Source organism: Gigantopelta aegis, chromosome 13 (assembly GCF_016097555.1).
Source record: "Gigantopelta aegis isolate Gae_Host chromosome 13, Gae_host_genome, whole genome shotgun sequence".
Taxonomy (NCBI): Eukaryota; Metazoa; Mollusca; class Gastropoda; order Neomphalida; family Peltospiridae; genus Gigantopelta; species Gigantopelta aegis.
Window position 1 is genome coordinate 19395825 of NC_054711.1, and position 20201 is coordinate 19416025.

The following is a 20201-nucleotide window of genomic DNA, read 5'->3' on the forward strand; positions in this document are numbered from 1 at the left end:
CAGCCCGGTAACAGGCAGAGGTGTATTTTGTGATGGTTTATATATATGTGGACACATTTGAAATTCTTTCTTTCTTTTAACGACACTACTACAGCACACTGATTCCTTAATCATCGACTATTGGATACCGAACAGTCATTTTGACACAGTCATAAAAAGGAAAGCTGCCACATTTTTTCCACTAGAAGTATAATGTAACTGGCTGCAAACATATGACTTGAGTCTTGCTGGACTCGGCCCGTGCCCGAGTACTTGAGTAATCGAATAATCGTGGAGACCCTACTGTACAATATTGAAAACATGTATATGGCAATCTACCTTTACAAAAAAAAAACCCACCACCAAAACATGCTGATTAAGGTATCAATACATGTCTTCTACTGAAGGAAAAAAAAATGTATTCATTTAAAGTGACAGATGTTAGTTTTTAAACACTACGACGTCTGTTTCACTATTAAAGCCATTTTTTTATAATTTAAATTAGAAGTACTTTCATTTTATTATTTAGAATATTAATTTTCGTACACCTGAAGTGGTTCTGGACATCCAGGTTTTTGCAATACCCCAAAATGCATTTTTCATAATTCTAAAAACGCACGTTCATCTGAGAAGTAATGGTTATCGAGACAATCTCTTAATTATTTTAGACAGGAAGGAAATGTTTTATTTAACGACGCACTTAACACATTTTATTTGCGGTTATATGGCGTCAGTATTTTAGACAGGATTTCCATGTTTAAATATAAGGGATTTTGGCTTCTCTCTGTTACATCCTTATGGAAATGTGTATTGCTGGTTTGTAGATTAATTAATTAAATTTATTGTCCATTTTCATTGACTGAAACTAGGGTCTGCACCTTTAAAAATGGAACGTGATAATGTTTGACGTTCATGGAAGTTTGACCTGCCTCGGTGGTGTCGTGGTTAGGCCATCGGTCTACAGGCTGGTAGGTACTGGGTTCGGATCCCAATCTGGCATGGGATTTTTAATCCAACTACCGACTCCAAACACTGAGTGAGTGCTCTGCAAGGCTCAGTGGATAGGTGTAAACCACTTGCACCGACCAGTGATCCATAACTGGTTCAACAAAGGCCATGGTTTGTGCTATCCTGCCTGTGGGAAGCGCAAATAAAAGACCCCTTGCTGCCTGTCGTAAAAGAGTAGCCTATGTTTGACGTCCAACAGCTGATGCTAAGATAAAAAATCAATGTGTTCTAGTGGCGTCGTTAAATAAAACAAACTACTTTTTCATGGAAGTTTTATCAACAGAACCGCTTTATGCATTGTATGAAAGTGCACGCTTTAACAGTTAGCATACCGGGTACCCCCACTCCCACTGCTGGATATGTCAAACAAATTTTTTAAAGTATGGGACTCTAAATTTGACTAGCGTCGATGGTGTAGTGATTACGCTATGGTAGTTACTGGGTTCGCTTCCCGGTACCGGCTTCCTCCCAGAACGAGTTTAACGACTCAGTGGATAGGTGTAAGGCCACTACACCGACTTCTCTCTCACTAACCACTAACTAACCCACTGTCCTGGACAGACAGCCCGGATAGCTGAGGTGCGTGCCCAGGACAGCATGCTCGAACTTTGATTGGATATAAGCACGGAAATAAGTATGAATGAAATAAAATGTAAATTTGATATTTCACACCCAGTACTATGTGGGTATTTGCCACCTTCAGACAAACTTTCAGGCCCATAGGTCAACTATTGTACAAATAGCAACCGAATCAAAATTGTAAGAAAACAAATGACACGCCAAACAGGACAATAAGTGCAATGAATGTTGCAATTCTTTCACTTACAATCATTGGTCCATCAAGTGGTGTTGATCTTACAACCACCTGTAACTATATATTTCATTAGATTTAGAATGGCGGGATGTAGTCCAGTGGTAAAGCGCTCGCTCGATGCATGGTCGGTCAGGGATTGATCCCCGTCGGTGGGCCCATTGGGCTATTTATCGTTCCCGCCAGTGCACTATGACTGGTATATCAAAGGTCGTGGTATGTGCTACCCTTTCTGACACCATATAACCGTAAATAAAATGTATTGGGTGCGACATTAAATAAAACACATTAAGCCATCAGACTACAGGCTGGTAGGTACAGGGTTCGCAGCCCGGTACCGGCTCCAACCCAGAGCGAGTTCTTAAGGGCTCAACGGGTAGGTGTAAGGCCACTACACCCTCTTCTCTCACTAACCACTAACCAACTAACAACTAACCCACTGTCCTGCACAGACAGCCCAGATACCTGAGGTGTGTGCCCAGGACGGCGTACTTGAACCGTAATTGGATATAAGCACGAAAATAAGTTGAAATGAAATAAAATTATTAAAACATTTCCTTCCTTCCTTCCTTCGTTAAAGGGACATTCCTGAGTTTGCTACATTTTTAAAGATGTTATCAATTAACAGACTTTTAACGATTGTAATTACATCAAATATATTTTTCTGCATGCAATATTAGTGGCTGTATATTAAACGTGTATCTGATCGTTCCAATATTTGTACTAGGTTAAATTTAATTTAATTTCCTGAAATATGTTTGTTTTTTCGTACGTACGAAATTATTGAAAGACAAAACCCAGTTTGGGCTTCTTACAAATATTAAGACAACCAGAAACACATAGAGTATACAGACACTGATATTCTAAACAAGAAAATATATTTAATATGTAAGTTTAATCATAGAAATATTTTATTAGTCGGAAATATCCTACAATGTAGCAAACTCAGGAATGTCTCTTTAAAGCTAAATGCACTTACTTGAAGACATACTGGGATGTTTCGAGTCTTGAGGGTTTGGTTGTTTATCTTTGATTTTTTTACTGGGCAATTCACCTGTCATCCAAGTTGTCCGATTTCGTGTAAAAGCTAGAAATAAAACAGGAAGAAATTAAAACAACAACAACAACCCCCCCCCCCCCCCCCCTCAAAAAAAAAGAGAGAAAAAAAAACAAAAAAACCCAACCTAACAGTTGCTCCCCTGAGAATCTGTCAGTTTGGGATCGATCCCCGTCAATGGGCCCATAATTGGGCTATTTCTCGATTCAGCTAGTGCACCACGACTGGTGCATCAAAGGCTGTGGTATGTGCTATCCTGTCTATGGGATGGTGCATACAAAAGATCCCTTGCTGCTAATCAAAAAGAGTAGACCATGAAGTGGCGACAGCGGGTTTTCTCCCTCAGTATCTGTGTGGTCCTTAACCATATGCCTGACGCCATATATCCGTAAATAAAAAGTGTTAAGTGTGTCGTTCAGTAAAACATTTCCTTCGTTACAGCTAAATGCACGTACTTGAAGACATCCTGGGATGTTTCGTGTCTTGACGGTTTTGTCGTTTATGATTGATTTTCTTACTGGGCAATTCACCTGTCATCCGAGTTGACCGCTTTCGTGTAGAAGCTAGAAATAAAACAGGAAGAAATTAAAACAACAACAACAACCAAAGAAACCCCCACCCCAAAGAACATCCCCACCCCCAAAAAAAAAGATGAAAAAAACGCAACAACCCCCCACCCCCAAAAAACCCTACCTAACCAAAGCAAACAAATAAGCAGAAATAACAACGGATGCTATCTCGCATACCCATGGTGTATTATATTATATATTATACTTGTAAAACTGAGAGTTATATTTTACGAGAGATAAAGTACAACCTGTTACAATAGTGACTAATTGTTTTAAATGGTTTATTGCCCTAGACATGTTATTGCAATGACATGGCTCTCAATTCACTACCTTACATATAGTACGGTAGGTACACAGGGTCGTACCCTCAGGGAGGAGGGGAGGAACAGAGGCAGTTGCTCCCTTGAGAATCTCACTTTTTTCTCCTTTTTTTTTTACTCCAGAAAATAGCATACATATCTCAGGGTTTAATATGTATTGTGTTTCATTTGTTTATAAAACAAACTAGTGTCCCCACTACGATGTTGATCAGGGTACGGCCCTGGTACATATAATATGTCAATAGTGTAACGTTTACGTAACGGTATAACTCCAAATTAGCCGTATTACTCCCTGGTACATATAATATGTCAATAATGTAAAGTTTACGTAACGGTATAACTCCAAATTAGCCGTATTACTCCCTGGTACATATAATATGTCAATAGTGTAACGTTTACGTAACGGTATAACTCCAAATTAGCCGTATTACTCTGAAGTGTATCATTATGGACTGGGAAGTAGCCCAGTGGTTAAGCTCTCGCTTGACGCGCATTCGGTTTAGGATCGATCCTCGTCAATGGGCACATTTGGCTATTTTTCGCTCCAGCCAGTGCACCGCGACTGGTACATCAAATACCATGGTATGTGATATCCTGTCTATGGGATGGTGCATATAAAAGATCCCTTGCTGCTAATCGAAAAGAGTAGCCATTGAAGTGGCAACAGCGGGTTTGCTCCCTCAATATCTGTGTGGTCCTTAACCATATGTCTGACGCCATATATCCGTAAATAAAATGTGTTGGGTGCGTCGTTAAATAAAACATTTCCTTCCTTCCTTCGATAAAGTTAAATGTACTTACTTGAAGACATCCTGGGATGTTTCGAGTCTTGTCGGTTTTGTCGTTTATGTTTGATTTTCTTACTGGGCAATTCACCTCTCATCTGAGTTGACCACTTTCGTGTAAAAGCTAGAAATAAAACAGGAAGAAATTAAAACAACAACAACCAACCACCACCCCAACCCCATCCCCCAAAAGATCCCTTGCTGCTAATCAAAAAGAATAGCCTATGGAATGGCGACAGCTGGTTTCCTTCCTCAATATCTGTGTGGTCCTAAACCATATGTCTGATGCCATATAACCGTAAATAAAATGTGTTGAGTGCATCGTTAAAAACCCCATTTCCTTCTCCATAATACAGTGATAAAGCGCTTGCTTGAAAACGGGGTCGATCTAGGATCTATCCCCATCAATGGGCCCATTGGGCTATTTCTCGTTCCATCCAGTGCACTACGACTGGTATATCAAAGGCCGTGGTACAATGTATGTACTACTCTGTCTGTGGGATGGTCAATATAAATTATCCACTGCTACTAATCGAAAAGAGTAGCCCATGAGAAGTGGCGACAGCAGGTTTCCTTCCTCAATATCTGTGTGGTCCTAAACCATATGTCTTACGCCATATAACCGTCAATAAAATGTGTTGAGTGCATCGTTTAAAAAAAACACCCCATTTCCTTCCTTCCAACTTCACAGATTGGGAACATGACTCAAATTAGGATAATGAATTATACTGATTTAAGTGTATTTTATGATAAAAATAAAAACAAAACGTGGTGCATTAGAAACTGAGGTTCATAGTGGACGTAGTCCAGTGCTAAGTTGCTCGCTTGATGCCCACTGGACTTTTTCTCGTTCCAGCCAGTGCATCTCGACTGGTATATCAAAGGCTGTGGTACATGTACATGCTATCCTGTCTGTGAGATGGTGCATATAAAAGATATCTTGCTACTAATGGAAACATGTAGCGAGTTTCGTCTGTGAGACCATATGTCAGAATTACCAAATGTTTCGCATCCAACAGATGACGATTAATAAATCAATGTGCTCTAGTGGTGGTGTTAAACAATACAAACTTTTTAGTAGCAAGGGATCTTTTAAATGTACCATCCCACACAGGACAACACATACCATAGCCTTTGATATACAAGTTGTGGTGTACTGACTGGAACGAGAAATGGTCTAATGGGCTCACCAACGGGGATCGATCCTAGACTGACCGCGCATCAAGCGAGTAGCCTTAGATATACCAGACCGACTGCGCATCAGGCGAACACTTTACTATTGGCTAGTTCATCAAGATAAACGTCTCCAGCATAATATTTATTATTGTGATGTTTATTGCTATGCGTAACATCCAATAGATGTCAAAATGTTATTTAATAAAACCGGACCGTAGATGTTTATCTTGGTGAACTACCACTGGGCTACATCTTGCCCCGTGTCAATTTAATGATGTACCGTAAAGCCACAGGCTTTTTATTTTTCGCGACACTCCGACACCCAGTGTATATATAATGCAGGTTTCTTCTCTTTTCTTGTATGCAAACATTTCTAACATAGCCTTCTAATGTAGGTGTGCAAACCTAGCTTCTCCTTTATATTACCTTTTGAAGTCGTGCAAAGCTACAATAGCAGAAACATTTAAATATTTAAATGTTTTATTTAATGACGCACTCAACACATTTTATATACAGTTATATGGCGTCAGACATATGGTAAGGACCACACAGATATTGAGAGAGGAAACCCGCTGTGGCCACTTCATGGGCTACTCTTTTCGATTAGCAGTAAGGAATTTTATATATTTTATATGCACCATTCCCACAGATTGGATAGTACATACCACGGCCTTTGTTTCACCAGTTGTGGAGCACTGGCTGGAACGAGAAATAGCCCAATGGGTCCACCGACGGGGATCGATCCTGAACCGACCACGCATCAAGCAAACGTTTTACCACTGGGCTTATGTAAATCAGACTTCTATTCAATGCAGGCCTCTATTTGTTATTTTTCCCAGATGCTTTGAGCCTCACGAGACAGGGGGACAGTGGTGGGGGGTTGGCAACTGCCCCCCCCCCCCCCCCCAATGCTGGAGCAAAACATCAAATTCGGGCAAAAATGATACAGACTATCGAACAAAATAAGCTAACCTTAGACCTTTTTACAATGTATTTCATTCAACCTTCAAAATCCATGTACAAATGCGTCTGCAGCCCAAGATAGCTGTTTAGCAGTGACGCTAATATGAATAAATGTTGTTATCCAGATTCGGACATTTTCGTTTCATTCTGGCAAAAGCTAGCCTGCCCCCCCCCCCCCTTTTAAAAAAATGGGAGCCTATGACTCTGAGATCCGATCTCTAAACAAGGCAGGCGTCTATTCAAAAAAAGTAAAGTTTGTTTTATTTAACGACGCCACTAGAGCACATTTATCTTTCATCTTATCATCGGCTATTGGACGTCAAACATATGGTCATTCTGACACTATTTTTGTTTGTTTAGAGGAAACCCGCTGTCGCCACATAGGCTACTCTTTTACGACAGGCAGCAAGGGATCTTTTATTTGCGCTTCCCACAGGCAGGATAGCACAAACAATGGCCTTTGTTGAACCAGTTATGGATCACTGGTCGGTGCAAGTGGTTTACACCTACCCATTGAGCGCGTCTATTCAAGGCAGGCTTCTATTTGTTTTGTTTCGAAATGCTTGGAGACCTGGCCTCTAATCAAGGAAGGCTTCTAATCAATGCAGGCCACTGTTCAAGGAATTACGGTACACGTTTACGGTATGTATGCAGTTTTACAGTATACCACATACTAAGTTTAAGTTTGTTTTGTTGAATGACACCACTAGAGCACATTTATTTATTAATCATCGACTACTGGATGTCAAACATTTGGTACATTTGTCCATTAGTAGCAAGGGATATTTTATATGCACCATCTCAAGACAGGTTGGCACATACCACGGCCTTTAATATACCAATCGTGATGCACTGGCTGGAATGAAAAAGAGCCCAATGAGCGCCCCGATGGGAATCGATCCTAGACCGTTCGCGCATCATGTGAGCGACTTACCACTGGGCTACGTCCCGACCCACCATACCACACACAAGCATAAGCAATAATATAAAATACTTACTTTTTGGCTGAATTGTAACACTATAACACCCAGTAATGTTGGTAATGTTATATATCTGTGGCACAGCTGCAAATAGAAGAAAGCAACTGGTTGAAAATAGCAGAATAAATATACCATCTCCAAAATCATCTCTGCTTGTATATAATTTATGTATGAAAGTCAGGTACCGGTAAATGAAATGTTTTTTACTAAAAAAATAAAAAATAAAAACCACTTTAAAAAGCCTGTTTTGAATATATATACATGTAGATATATATATATATATATACATGTATGTTACTATTAATACGTCTCCTACATGTGTATACTGAATAATAGTTTACCTATTTAAAGTGTAGTCCTAGAATATTAGCTTTACTGTAATTTTGTGACACTTTAGTAACACAGCGGAAAACAGAGTAACTTAGTGGTCACACTACACTGTCAGTATATCAGTTACTAGTATAAAACACATCACAGTTGTCATCACATTGATTTATACTAATAGTTAATGATGGACACATACTTGTTTTCAGTTATTTTAATAAACACAGGTAGATTTGATTTAACTACTATCAGTGTACCAGTTAATTACTAAACAGTGTTTATAACATTTGCAGAGTGGCAGTAAAATTAGGATTAACTTCTTTTTTTTATGTGGAACTAGGATAGTCAGAAGTCAGAGATGTGCCATGATATATAAAACATTTTAAGGGTCAGGTGTTATGGTGTGCACTGTGTTAATATTTCAATTTTGTGGTGATATGTTGATTAAAATAATGGTTATACATATAGCTGCTGTATGCACTATTATGTTTATTACTAACGGCATCTTTTCAGTTTGATTTAGTGATATATATCCTAATGAATGTGTTCTCTACCTGGCACATGAAAGTGTCACCGAAGTAAATAATAATAAATAAAAAATTAACAAACAAAAAATACTCTCTCCACCCCCCACCCCCTACACACACACTGAATTCTGAGCAGGGGATGCCAGTTATGTTTCTTTAATAGCTGACCTGTGCAAATGCAAATACATTCCTTCTGCAGAGTTCTTATATTCTAACTTCTGTAGAGTCACGTTAATTATGAAATATTGGCTAACACTACTCTTACTCAAACTACAGCACAAATAGCTCAATCATCACTGAAGTGACTGTTGATGTCACTTCTTGTGTATAATATATTATTATATATATATTATATATATATATGTGTTATATTATAACCCCATGGGTCGCTGTTGATGTGTCCACTCCTGATCATTCTTGTACCTCAAACTACTACAAATGAAGGATGTTTGTGCATCTTTGCATTAAACGTATCTGGCTGTATTTTTGTTTGGTTTACAATTCAGTGTTAAACAAGGCATCGTAAGGTTGTACAATGAGACAGCTATACAGGTGGAGTGCATTCTGCCTCAACAATAAGGACATTTATGGGTATATTTATGAAAACTATTTGTCTCCTTCCCACACCAACCGCTAATGGTAGTAAGCATCAACAAACTGACACAAGTTATGAGGCCGGGTCTTATAAATGATATAAGCATGTACACATGCATGCATTTAACATATAACATTTCAAGTGTTGAAAAATAAAAACAAATAATATATGATTTTGTCAGCTGAAGTACATTAAGTAGTTCAATTGTGTATTTGTTATATTGGTCCATCGGGGTTTCTGCCAGAGGGTAAAACGGGTATGGTGCCATACCCACATTTTTGGGTTGATTTTTGTTTTAATTAAATTTTGACAAAATTTATTATTCTTATCAGTACTGTATGATTATCTTAACCATAACCCAAAACTTAACCCATTTTCTTTCTGGAGGAGACCCCCATACTGTGGTTGCATTCAATTCCATAGCGCCATACCCACACATTTCTTTCTGGCAGAATCACTGTCCAAGGAACATTTTGTTTGATTCCAAATAGTATGATATTCATGCTGAGATGTCTTTAATCATTCATTTACTCACTTGAATTAAATGTGTAGCAGTTAAGATTTCAAATCATTTATGTCTGATGATGACCTCACATCATTAAAATAATTATTTGTCTGTATTTAGACATATGACCTTGTTACTCAATCTTATTACAGTATCAGCCTGTTCTGATCATTAAATATAGATAATCAGAGTTTTCACTGCAAGTCAGTTATTTCATTAGATGGGTTATATTATAAGTAATTTAGTGAAGTTAAACCTGGTCTACTACATGTATGTTACCGCATGTCCACTAGGTTACTTTCATGAACAAATGTATTTTTAAAAATTAATATGCATGTTGTTAACGGATATTAGCATATATTTACAAGGGCAGTAAAAGGATGTGCTGGTTGATATATAGTAAAACTACTTTTTGCAACATATAGGAAATATTTTTCAAATTATAAATGATAGTTTGTAAGAAAATGTATGATAAGAGTAAACATTTAGGTGATTACATAAAATATAACCTTATCTTGAAACAAAGTGACGTTAATTCATAGAAAGGGACAGTTTGCCTAAATTGTAGTACCATATAAAATTTCCCTTGTGTATGTTTAGTGCAATGTTTGATATTGCTGTTGTCCATAACTTAGTGGACACTATTTCTTACCTGTGACAGTTTTAAAAAACACACATACAAACTGAAATGGCTATTAGCGTGCCAAACCATCATTTCATGTGCAGAAATATATATTGAATACACTACTGCAAATAAAAAATAGATTGAAGTTGACACACATACACACAAACATATATATACTCTTCAAAAGAAGAAACGCAAAACCACATTGTCGTAACATTTGGAGAATTGATTTAATTATTGAATGGTGAGTCCGATAATTACCAAATGTTGCAGGATTGTTCACAATTCACTCTAGTCCATTGTGAGTAAGTGATAGGACACACCACCAAGGTCAAGGTCATCTGGAGTCAATACCGGGTGTGGCCTCCGCGTGTGTTGACAACTGCCTGGCACCGCCTGCCCATTGAAGCAACCAGAGTACGGATGACGTCCCGGGGGATGGTGGCCCACTCGGCCTGCAAGGCTGCTGCCAGCTCGGGCAGGGTCTGGGGCTGTGGTTGTCGCTGTCGGAGGCGTCGGTCCAACTCGTCCCATAGATGCTCAAAAATCCGGTGAATCGATGGCCAAGGAAGGACCATTAATGTTGTTGTGTAGGAAAGCCGTTGTGAGACGTGCTGTGTGAGGCCTGGCGTTGTCATGTTGGAACACTGCGTTGGCGTTGGCCATAACTGGAACGATGTGTGGCCGGAGGATCTGGTCAATGTAGCCCTGTGCATCAGGTTGCCCTGCACGTCCAGGTCAGTTCTGCCAGTGTGTGAGATGGCTGCCCACACCATGACACTCCCCCGCCGAATCTGTCCACTTCCTGCACGCAGTTTGCCGCATAACGTTCTCCTCTACACGCGACATCTCCATCATGACTCGGAGCAGAAATCGGGACTCGTCACTGAACCACACCTGTCTCCATCGCAGTTGAGGCCATTGTCGATGAATCTGCAACCACTGCAGTCGGAGTCGACGGTGTTGTGGTGTTAAGATGACACCTCGAACTGGACGTCTGGCACGAATTCCTAAACACGTAGGCGGTTTCCGTACGGTCTGGTCGGATATCCTGCGCAAACCTGGTATTGCTGCGGCTGTGGGAGGTGGCAGTAGTCAATCGTTCCCGAAGGTGGCGTACCCGGATGTAGCGGTCCTGCCCGGGGTAGTGACCCGTGGTCGACCGGATCTAGGGAGGTCACGTGTTTGATCCATGTTGCTGGTAACGGTCCCACAGTCTGGTATGGTGCTTGGGGACACATGGAATGCCCTGGCAACGGCCGTTCTGGATTCGCCTGCGTCTAGTCGGCCGATGGCATTGTTTCTCTGCGGTTCACTGAGACGTGGCATGTCCTGGATTGTCAACTGTCGGCCAGATACAGAGGCCAGGCAAGCGAACACCCTGCACTTTTATACTGTCGGTGTTCATGTTGCACGTGCAGACAACGCACGTTCAGTGGTGACATGGTTTGCACATGGCTGCGTTTTTGCGAATATTCACATTTTGGAACTTTATTGTACAGTAGCTGCGTTTTATCGAATGTAACCGTGGGAATGTGTTTGGGACATGCAATGACCTTATATTCACAAAGCATGAACTGGTAGGAAACATAAAATCGGAGTTATAACCCATTTGTACCCTTTTGCGTTTCTTTTTTTGAAGAGTATATATATATTTGATTTGGTTTCAACAAGAAAAAAGAAACATACGTCTTATGTTAGGGTGCGTGTGTGCATGTATGTGTATGTCTCTCTGTCTCTCTGTGTCTCTCTCTCTCTCTCTCTCTATCTCTCTCTCTCTTCATGTGTGATTTTTCGTGCTGGGATGTCATTAAACATTCATTCATTCATTCCTTGTGTGTGTGTGTGTTCGTGCATGTGTGTGTGTTATGTAATGTTTATTAGACCCTTTGGAGACGTTAAAGTTTCAACAACTTACCATTTGCTAATCCTGACATAGTTGAAGTCCCTGGAACTGCTGTGTCTAGATTTCCAATAACTTGGTTTGCAGTGACTGTGTTTCCAATGCCTTGGTTTGCAGTGACTGTGTTTCCAATGCCTTGATTTGCAGTGACTGGGTTTCCAATGCCTTGGTCTGTAGTGACTGGGTTTCCAATGCCTTGGTCTGTAGTGACTGGGTTTCCAATGCCTTGCTTTGCAGTGACTGGGTCTCCAATGCCTTGGATTGCAGTGACTGGGTTTCCAATGCCTTTGTTTACAGTGACTGGATTTCCAATGCCTTTGTTTGCAGTGACTGGATTTCCAATGCCTTGGTTTGCAGTGACTGGGTTTCCAAAACCTTGGTTTGCAGTGACTGGGTCTCCAATACCTTGGTTTGCAGTGACTGGGTCTCCAGTGCCTTGGTTTGCAGTGACTGGGTCTCCAGTACCTTGGTTTGAAGTGACTGGGTCTCCAGTGCCTTGGTTTGCAGTGACTGGGTCTCCAGTGCCTTGGTTTGTAGTGACTGGGTCATCTCTCTTTGCACTGCCAGTGTTTGCATTGCTAATATTTGCAATAATGCCTTCCTTTGCATTGCCCGTGTTTGCAATAACTAGGTTTGCATTACTTTGATTTGTGGTACATGGTATTGCAGTGACCAGGTTTGAAGTACCCGGTGTTCCCAGCGATTGCTGCAATAATAGATTTATACTTGCAGGCAAATGTCTTATTATTTCTGGTGTTTCAACGTCCTGGGAAGAAATCCTGTTTTTACCTTTCTTAGAATCTCCTGGCTTCGTCTTCGGCATTGTGTCAGACGAGATAAAACATCTAAAGTAACTTCAAAGAATAACAGCTCTCTGAAATACAAATATGATTATTTGTTCCTGTTAGCATACAATTTAGAACAAGAAAGGAAACCTTTAAAAAATATTTTTTAAACCCACTAAAAACAAAATACGACAATGGCAAATATATGTATATATTTAAAACAACTGGAGGTTTTACACATACATACACACACACACACACACACACATATATATATAGACAAGTGATTTTTTTCATATACATGTGTTCGGGTGTATATATGTATGTTTACAGTTTCCGACTCATGGAATCATTTCGATTCTATCCAGAACTTATATTACAATTTCTACATGATATTGACTTTTATTGTAAATTTTAATATCACCTATCTGGGATATTTGTATTTTTTGCACAGTTCCTTACACTGTGGTTTACCGTACATGTAATTGTTGAATTTTTATATTGATGTTGATCATCACTTTATTTGTGTGCATTTACCAGTTTGACACCCAATAGCCGATGTATTTTTAGTGCTGGGGTGTTGTTAAAGATCTATCCTATTCATTATTCTATTTATCTTGAAGAACGATCCTCCACGTGAGTGTGAGCACTGTCAGTGTATTCCTGACGGCACGCCACATTTTGGTGGAGTGCACTCATCTCAAAGAAACTCGAAACAATATATTTGGTCACAGAAATGTGATGGAATCCTTTCGATTCCATCCAGAACTTTTATTAAAAATTTTACGTGATACTGCCTTTTATTCTAAATTTTAATTTTATCTATCTGTGATATTTGTATTTTTGCACAGCCCTTTACGCATTGTTTTTATTCAACTATTCATCAAGAATTTTTATCTTGATGGTGTTCATCACATTATTTACTTGAATTTACCATAGTTTGACACCTAATAGCCGATGTATTCTTCGTGCTGGGGTGTCGTTAAACATATGTTCTATTATATTTAAAAAACCATGGTACCACGCACAAAACCACAATATGTCTACACCAACAGACAGATGTATTGAGGTCCTAAGGATGAGACAGCATCGGAATCCATGCCTCGAAGGAGCCCACCCTATGCTACTGGAGGTCCCTTCCATTCGCCTGTCTGTGCCAGGGGGCGAGGGAGTACAACAGCAATTAAGAAATGACAACCTCTCACGGTAATGCACTGGAATGCTGAGGGAGATTCTAACAAGCAAACAGAACTTGAACATACACTTAGTCTAAGTGTTCTTGGTGGGTTAAAATTAAAGGAGGGCGGCTGCGAGGCACCACAACATTAAAAAACACAAAAACAAAACAAAACAAAACAACCACAAAAAAACAACAACCGAAAAGCAAAAAAAAAAAGGGTGGGGCGAAATTTGGTTGGTTGAATTTGTGGAAAGACATCCTCCTTATTTTGTCTCTGATTATTTAGTACGAAAACGTTCATATGAAATACAAGCCGACTCATGTCGGTCTGACTGTAAACTCTGACTGTAGACCGGCCTCGATAGCGTCGTGGTTAGGCCATCGGTCAACAGGCTGGTAGGTACTGGGTTCGGATTCCAGTCGAGGCATGGGATTTTTAATCCCGATACCGACTCCAAACCCTGAGTGAGTGCTCCGCAATGCTCAATGGGTAGGTGTAAACCACTTGCACCGACCAGTGATCCATAACTGGTTCAACAAAGGCCATGGTTTGTGCTACCCTGCCTGTGGGAAGCGCAAATAAAAGATCCCTTGCTGCTAATCGGAAAGAGGGGCTCTTCAAAAACCGTAAAGGTACTCTCATCAAGGCACTGCAAGTCAAAGGAAGATATATTAGCCACGTTGTCAAGGAATTTAATGCTTGTATCCTTAAGCCAGCCCATGAGACAATCACAAGAGGTGCTAGAAAAGACTAAAAATGGCAGAAGAACAACCACCATACGAGTCTGACGCTAGGAAACTGGCAGAACAACTATCACATGAGAACAACATGAAGATCTCAAAGCAAAAATCCAGGCAAGACGCTAACGTTGGAGATAATAGACAGCAAATCTAAATCTAGAGAGAGATGGACACAAACTGTGGAGACTGACAAAACTGCTTAATGATGAACATAACAGAGGACAAAAAGATCACACTGGAATAAGAAAGAGAGAGAGAGAGGGAGAGAGGGAGAGAGAGAGAGAGAGAGAGAGAGAGAGAGAGAGAGAGAGAGAGAGAGAGAGAGAGAGAGAGAGAGCAATAAATGATTCACCAACAGAACCCATCACATTCCATGAGCTACATGTAGCACTAAATGCAAACCTAGTTATTGCAAACACGGGCAATGCAAAGGAAGGCATTATTGCAAATATTAGCAATGCAAACACTGGCAGTGCAAAGAGAGATGACCCAGTCACTACAAACCAAGGCACTGGAGACCCAGTCACTGCAAACCAAGGCACTGGAGACCCAGTCACTGCACACCAAGGTACTGGAGACCCAGTCACTGCTAACCAAGGCACTGGAGACCCAGTCACTGCAAACCAAGGTATTGGAGACCCAGTCACTGCAAACCAAGGTTTTGGAAACCCAGTCACTGCAAACCAAGGCATTGGAAATCCAGTCACTGCAAACAAAGGCATTGGAAACCAAGGCATTGGAAACCCAGTCACTGCAAACCAAGGCATTGGAGACCCAGTCACTGCAGACCAAGGCATTGGAAACCCAGTCACTACAGACCAAGGCATTGGAAACCCAGTCACTACAGACCAAGGCATTGGAAACCCAGTCACTGCAAATCAAGGCATTGGAAACACAGTCACTGCAAACCAAGGCATTGGAAACACAGTCACTGCAAACCAAGTTATTGGAAATCTAGACACAGCAGTTCCAGGGACTTCAACTATGTCAGGATTAGCAAATGGTAAGTTGTTGAAACTTTAACGTCTCCAAAGGGTCTAATAAACATTACATAACACACACACATGCACGAACACACACACACACATGCACGAACACACACATACACACATGGAATGAATGAATGAATGAATGTTTAATGACATCCCAGCACGAAAAATCACACATGAAGAGAGAGAGAGAGAGAGAGAGAGAGAGAGAGAGAGAGAGAGAGAGAGAGAGAGAGAGAGAGAGAGAGAGAGAGAGAGAGAGAGAGAGAGAGAGAGAGAGAGAGCAATAAATGATTCACCAACAGAACCCATGCAACGACCCATCACATTCCATGAGCTACATGTAGCACTAAAGAAATTTAAGAACAGGAATTCACCAGGTCCAGACATGATCACCTATGAGATGCTTACTCATCTTGGCAGTGCAGCAATCACAAAGCTATTGGAGGTTTTTAATCGAAGCTGGGAAGACTGTGTCCAACAATCTGGAGGGAGGCCACAATGATTCGTGTCTACAAGAAAGGATAAGAGAAGAAGAATGCCACCAGCTATTGTCCAGTCAGCCTCACCAGCTGTGTTGTCAAGACATTGGAGAGAATAATCAACCAACGCCTCCAATGGTATCTTGAAACTGAGAATACCCTGTCTTCCGAGCAAGCAAGCTTCAGACTGTTTCGCAGTACAGAGGATCAGGCAACATATCTTTCTCAAGATAATGAAGATGCATTTCAGGAGAAGAAACACAATGTTTGCTACCTGGATATATATCTACAAAAGGCGTTTGAAAAGTTTGGACTGATGGCCCTATTGTCAAGTTATTGAGATGTGGAATAATTGGAAACATAGTCTCATTGATACCTTCACAAGAGTAGAGCAAGGGTTACAGTTGATAGAAAAGAAAGAAAAAAAGTATTTTGTGACATGGTGTCTCACAGGAAGGATTCATATCAACCATCCTCTTCCTGATCTTCATCAACGATCTGATACAAAAACTCCCCAAAGGAAAACTAGCTGCTATCTATGCTGATCACTTGGTGATATGGTGCAAGGAAGAATATACTACTACTGCCACCTACAGAATGCAGATAGTGGCAGACAATGGTCACAAAAATGGTGTGTGGCTATCAACGAAGACAAGTCTTTCACCACACTCTTTACTCTGTCACCGAAGCAAAAAGCGGGAATTATTAAAATTGACAATAATCCACTCGAGAGTGAAGAAGAAGCAACATACCTTGGTGTTACCTTTGACAAGAAACAAACTTGGACACCACACATCCAAAAACCAGAAACAAAATCTAGACACAAGCTAGCCATTATGTGAAAACTAGTAGGGACCAGATGGGGAGCAAATGAGAGGATCCTCACGAGAGTGTATGAAAGAACCATCTCAACAGCCTGTTCAACGACAGCAAAGACAAACCAACAAACTTTAGACAAGGTTCAAGATCAAGCTTTTCGAATCATAACAGTAGCAAGGGATTTTCCCACATGTAGGAAAGCACATAACACAGCCTTTGAACAGAAAGAAAGAAAGAAATGTTTTATTTAACGACGCACTCAACGCATTTTATTTACGGTTATATGGCGTCAGACATATGGTTAAGGACCACACAGATATTGAGAGAGGAAACCTGCTGTCGCCACTTCATGGGCTACTCTTTTCGATTAGCAGCAAGGGATCTTTTACATGCACCATCCCACAGACAGGATAGTACATACCATGGCCTTTGCTACACCAGCCGTGGAGCACTGGTTGGAACGAGACATAGCCCAATGGGCCCACCGACGCCTATAACAACCATACAAGTCAAACTCTATGGTGACAGTAAAGTTTTTTTTATTTAACGACGCCACTAGAACTCGAACCCCCTTAGTAACCATTCTTCGCGTTCTTGATCTCAATCAGCCCCCACAATGTCTACGTGCTTCCGCCGTGCCTGTCTAGACAGTGGCGGGCGAAGTTAATTGGGGAGGGGGTTGTTTCCCCACAAAATATATGTGTGGGTTTTTTTTTTAATTTGAGAAGGGGGGTTTCGACCGACGAACCCTCACCTACCCTGTATATGCACCTATGATCAAATGGTAACATGTAGGCCCTACAGGCACATGCGATGTCCCATTAATTCTATGCCCGATTGTATGAACGACCCGTCTTACGTATAGCACTATATTCAGTAGCCCGAGTACTCTGACTGTAAGAGAGCTAGACGGACATTTGGACATAAACACGCTCTCATTACAGTCAGAGACCAACATATGTCTTTTTTTGGCAATTCCTGACTACCAAACGGTAGGCAACGAGTCCCGCTCTAATACCACAACAATCCTATGTTTGACGTCAAATACCTTTACATCAATCATTTTCGAGTTAAGTGATACAAAAAAATCCACATATTAATCACTAATACATTTACTACAGAAAGAAACCCGACAGCACCCACATTCAGCTACGCTTCGTGACACTCCGTCGCAACAATTGCAAAGCTCGGCGATCTATTTCGAGACGTAGACCACGTGATCGCGCACTGGGCGATTCCGCCTTGTGCAGCAGTTACAGGGGCCATCTCACATCAAGCGAAGTTACAACATGGAAGAGTTGGCTAATGCCGTTTTGGATGAATTTGGATTTCATTACGTCATTAAACCAAAACAATTACACATTATTGATTCCATTTTGAATTTGAAGGATACATTTGGGGTGTTATCGACAGGATACGGCAAAAGTATGTGCTATGTACTGCCTCCTCTTATGAATCGGCCCCTGTAACTGCTGCACAAGGCGGAATCGCCCAGTCTCGAAATAGATCGCCGAGCTTTGTAATTGTTGCGACGGAGTGTCACGAAGCGTAGCTGAATGTGGGTGCTGTCGGGTTTCTTTCTGTAGTATGTGTATTAGTGATTATTTGTGGATTTTTTTGTATCACTTAACTCGAAAATGATTGATGTAAAGGTATTTGACGTCAAACATAGGATTGTTGTGGTATTAGAGCGGGACTCGTTGCCTACCGTTTGGTAGTCAGGAATTGCCAAAAAAAGACATAGGTTGGTCTCTGACTGTAATGAGAGCGTGTTTATGTCCAAATGTCCGTCTAGCTCTCTTACAGTCAGAGTACTCGGGCTATATATTCAGTAGCCTACCGCTTGGCTAGCACTTCCGTGTTGCGAACGTTAATCGCACGATGAAAAACAATACAATATTTTGTTGTTTTATCATAGGCCTACCTGTTTTCAACGTGATGTATTTTGTTTTTCTCAAACACAATTTTAAGACAGGGGAACAAAAGTCCAGTAATTTTATGTGCCAGATAGATACACATCCTGTTTTGGCCGCCATGTTGTAGCAACCACCAAGCAAAGGGCCGCAACTCTAAACGCGTTGTATTATTTTGCCCAAAACGCGACCCCAAATACCTACATGTTGATTACGGCTTTACATAGCCCGAGTACTCTGACTGTAAGAGAGCTAGACGGACATTTGGACATAAACACGCTCTCATTACAGTCAGAGACCAACCTATGTCTTTTTTTGGCAATTCCTGACTACCAAATGGTAGGCAACGAGTCCCACTCTAATACCACAACAATCCTATGTTTGACGTCAAATACCTTTACATCAATCATTTTCGAGTTAAGTTATACAAAAAAATCCACATATTAATAACTAATACACATACTACAGAAAGAAACCCGACAGCACCTACATTCAGCTACGCTTCGTGACACTCCGTCGCAACAATTGCAAAGCTCGGCGATCTATTTCGAGACGTAGACCACGTGATCGCGCACTGGGCGATTCTGCCTTGTGCAGCAGTTACAGGGGCCGTCTCATATCAAGCGAAGTTACAACATGGAAGAGTTGGCTAATGCCGTTTTGGGTGAATTTGGATTTCATTACGTCATTAAACCAAAACAATTACACATTATTGATTCCATTTTGAATTTGAAGGATACATTTGAGGTGTTATCGACAGGATACGGCAAAAGTATGTGCTACGTACTGCCTCCTCTTATGAGATGACCCCTGTAACTGCAGCACAAGGCGGAATCGCCCAGTCTCGAAATAGATCGCCGAGCTTTGCAATTGTTGCGACGGAGTGTCACGAAGCGTAGCTGAATGTAGGTTCTGTCGGGTTTCTTTCTGTAGTATGTGTATTAGTGATTAATATGTGGATTTTTTTGTATCACTTAACTCGAAAATGATTGATGTAAAGGTATTTGACGTCAAACATAGGATTGTTGTGGTATTAGAGTGGGACTCGTTGCCTACCATTTGGTAGTCAGGAATTGCCAAAAAAAGACATAGGTTGGTCTCTGACTGTAATGAGAGCGTGTTTATGTCCAAATGTCCGTCTAGCTCTCTTACAGTCAGAGTACTC

At 40.8% G+C, this 20201-nt stretch overlaps 2 protein-coding genes across 3 annotated transcripts in view; one reads left to right on the top strand and one right to left on the bottom strand.

Annotated features, from left to right (window-relative positions):
* LOC121387192 (folylpolyglutamate synthase, mitochondrial-like) overlaps positions 1-20201 on the top strand; it is a 336339-nt gene that overhangs the window by 122624 nt on the left and 193514 nt on the right. The gene's annotated exons all lie outside the window — the stretch shown is intronic.
* Positions 1-20201, bottom strand: part of LOC121387078 (folylpolyglutamate synthase, mitochondrial-like) — a 99915-nt gene that overhangs the window by 78253 nt on the left and 1461 nt on the right. Inside the window, exons 2-6 of one of the 2 annotated variants that reach the window (XM_041518090.1) lie at positions 12143-13001; positions 7667-7732; positions 4546-4653; positions 3311-3418; positions 2778-2885 (exon numbers count right to left, since the gene is read on the bottom strand). In XM_041518090.1, the coding sequence (XP_041374024.1) occupies positions 2778-2885; positions 3311-3418; positions 4546-4653; positions 7667-7732; positions 12143-12950 (1198 nt within the window). In that variant the 5' untranslated portion in view covers positions 12951-13001. Of the gene's footprint in view, positions 1-2777; positions 2886-3310; positions 3419-4545; positions 4654-7666; positions 7733-12142; positions 13002-20201 lie in introns of those variants that run through there. The other variant, XM_041518095.1, reaches the window with a different exon arrangement.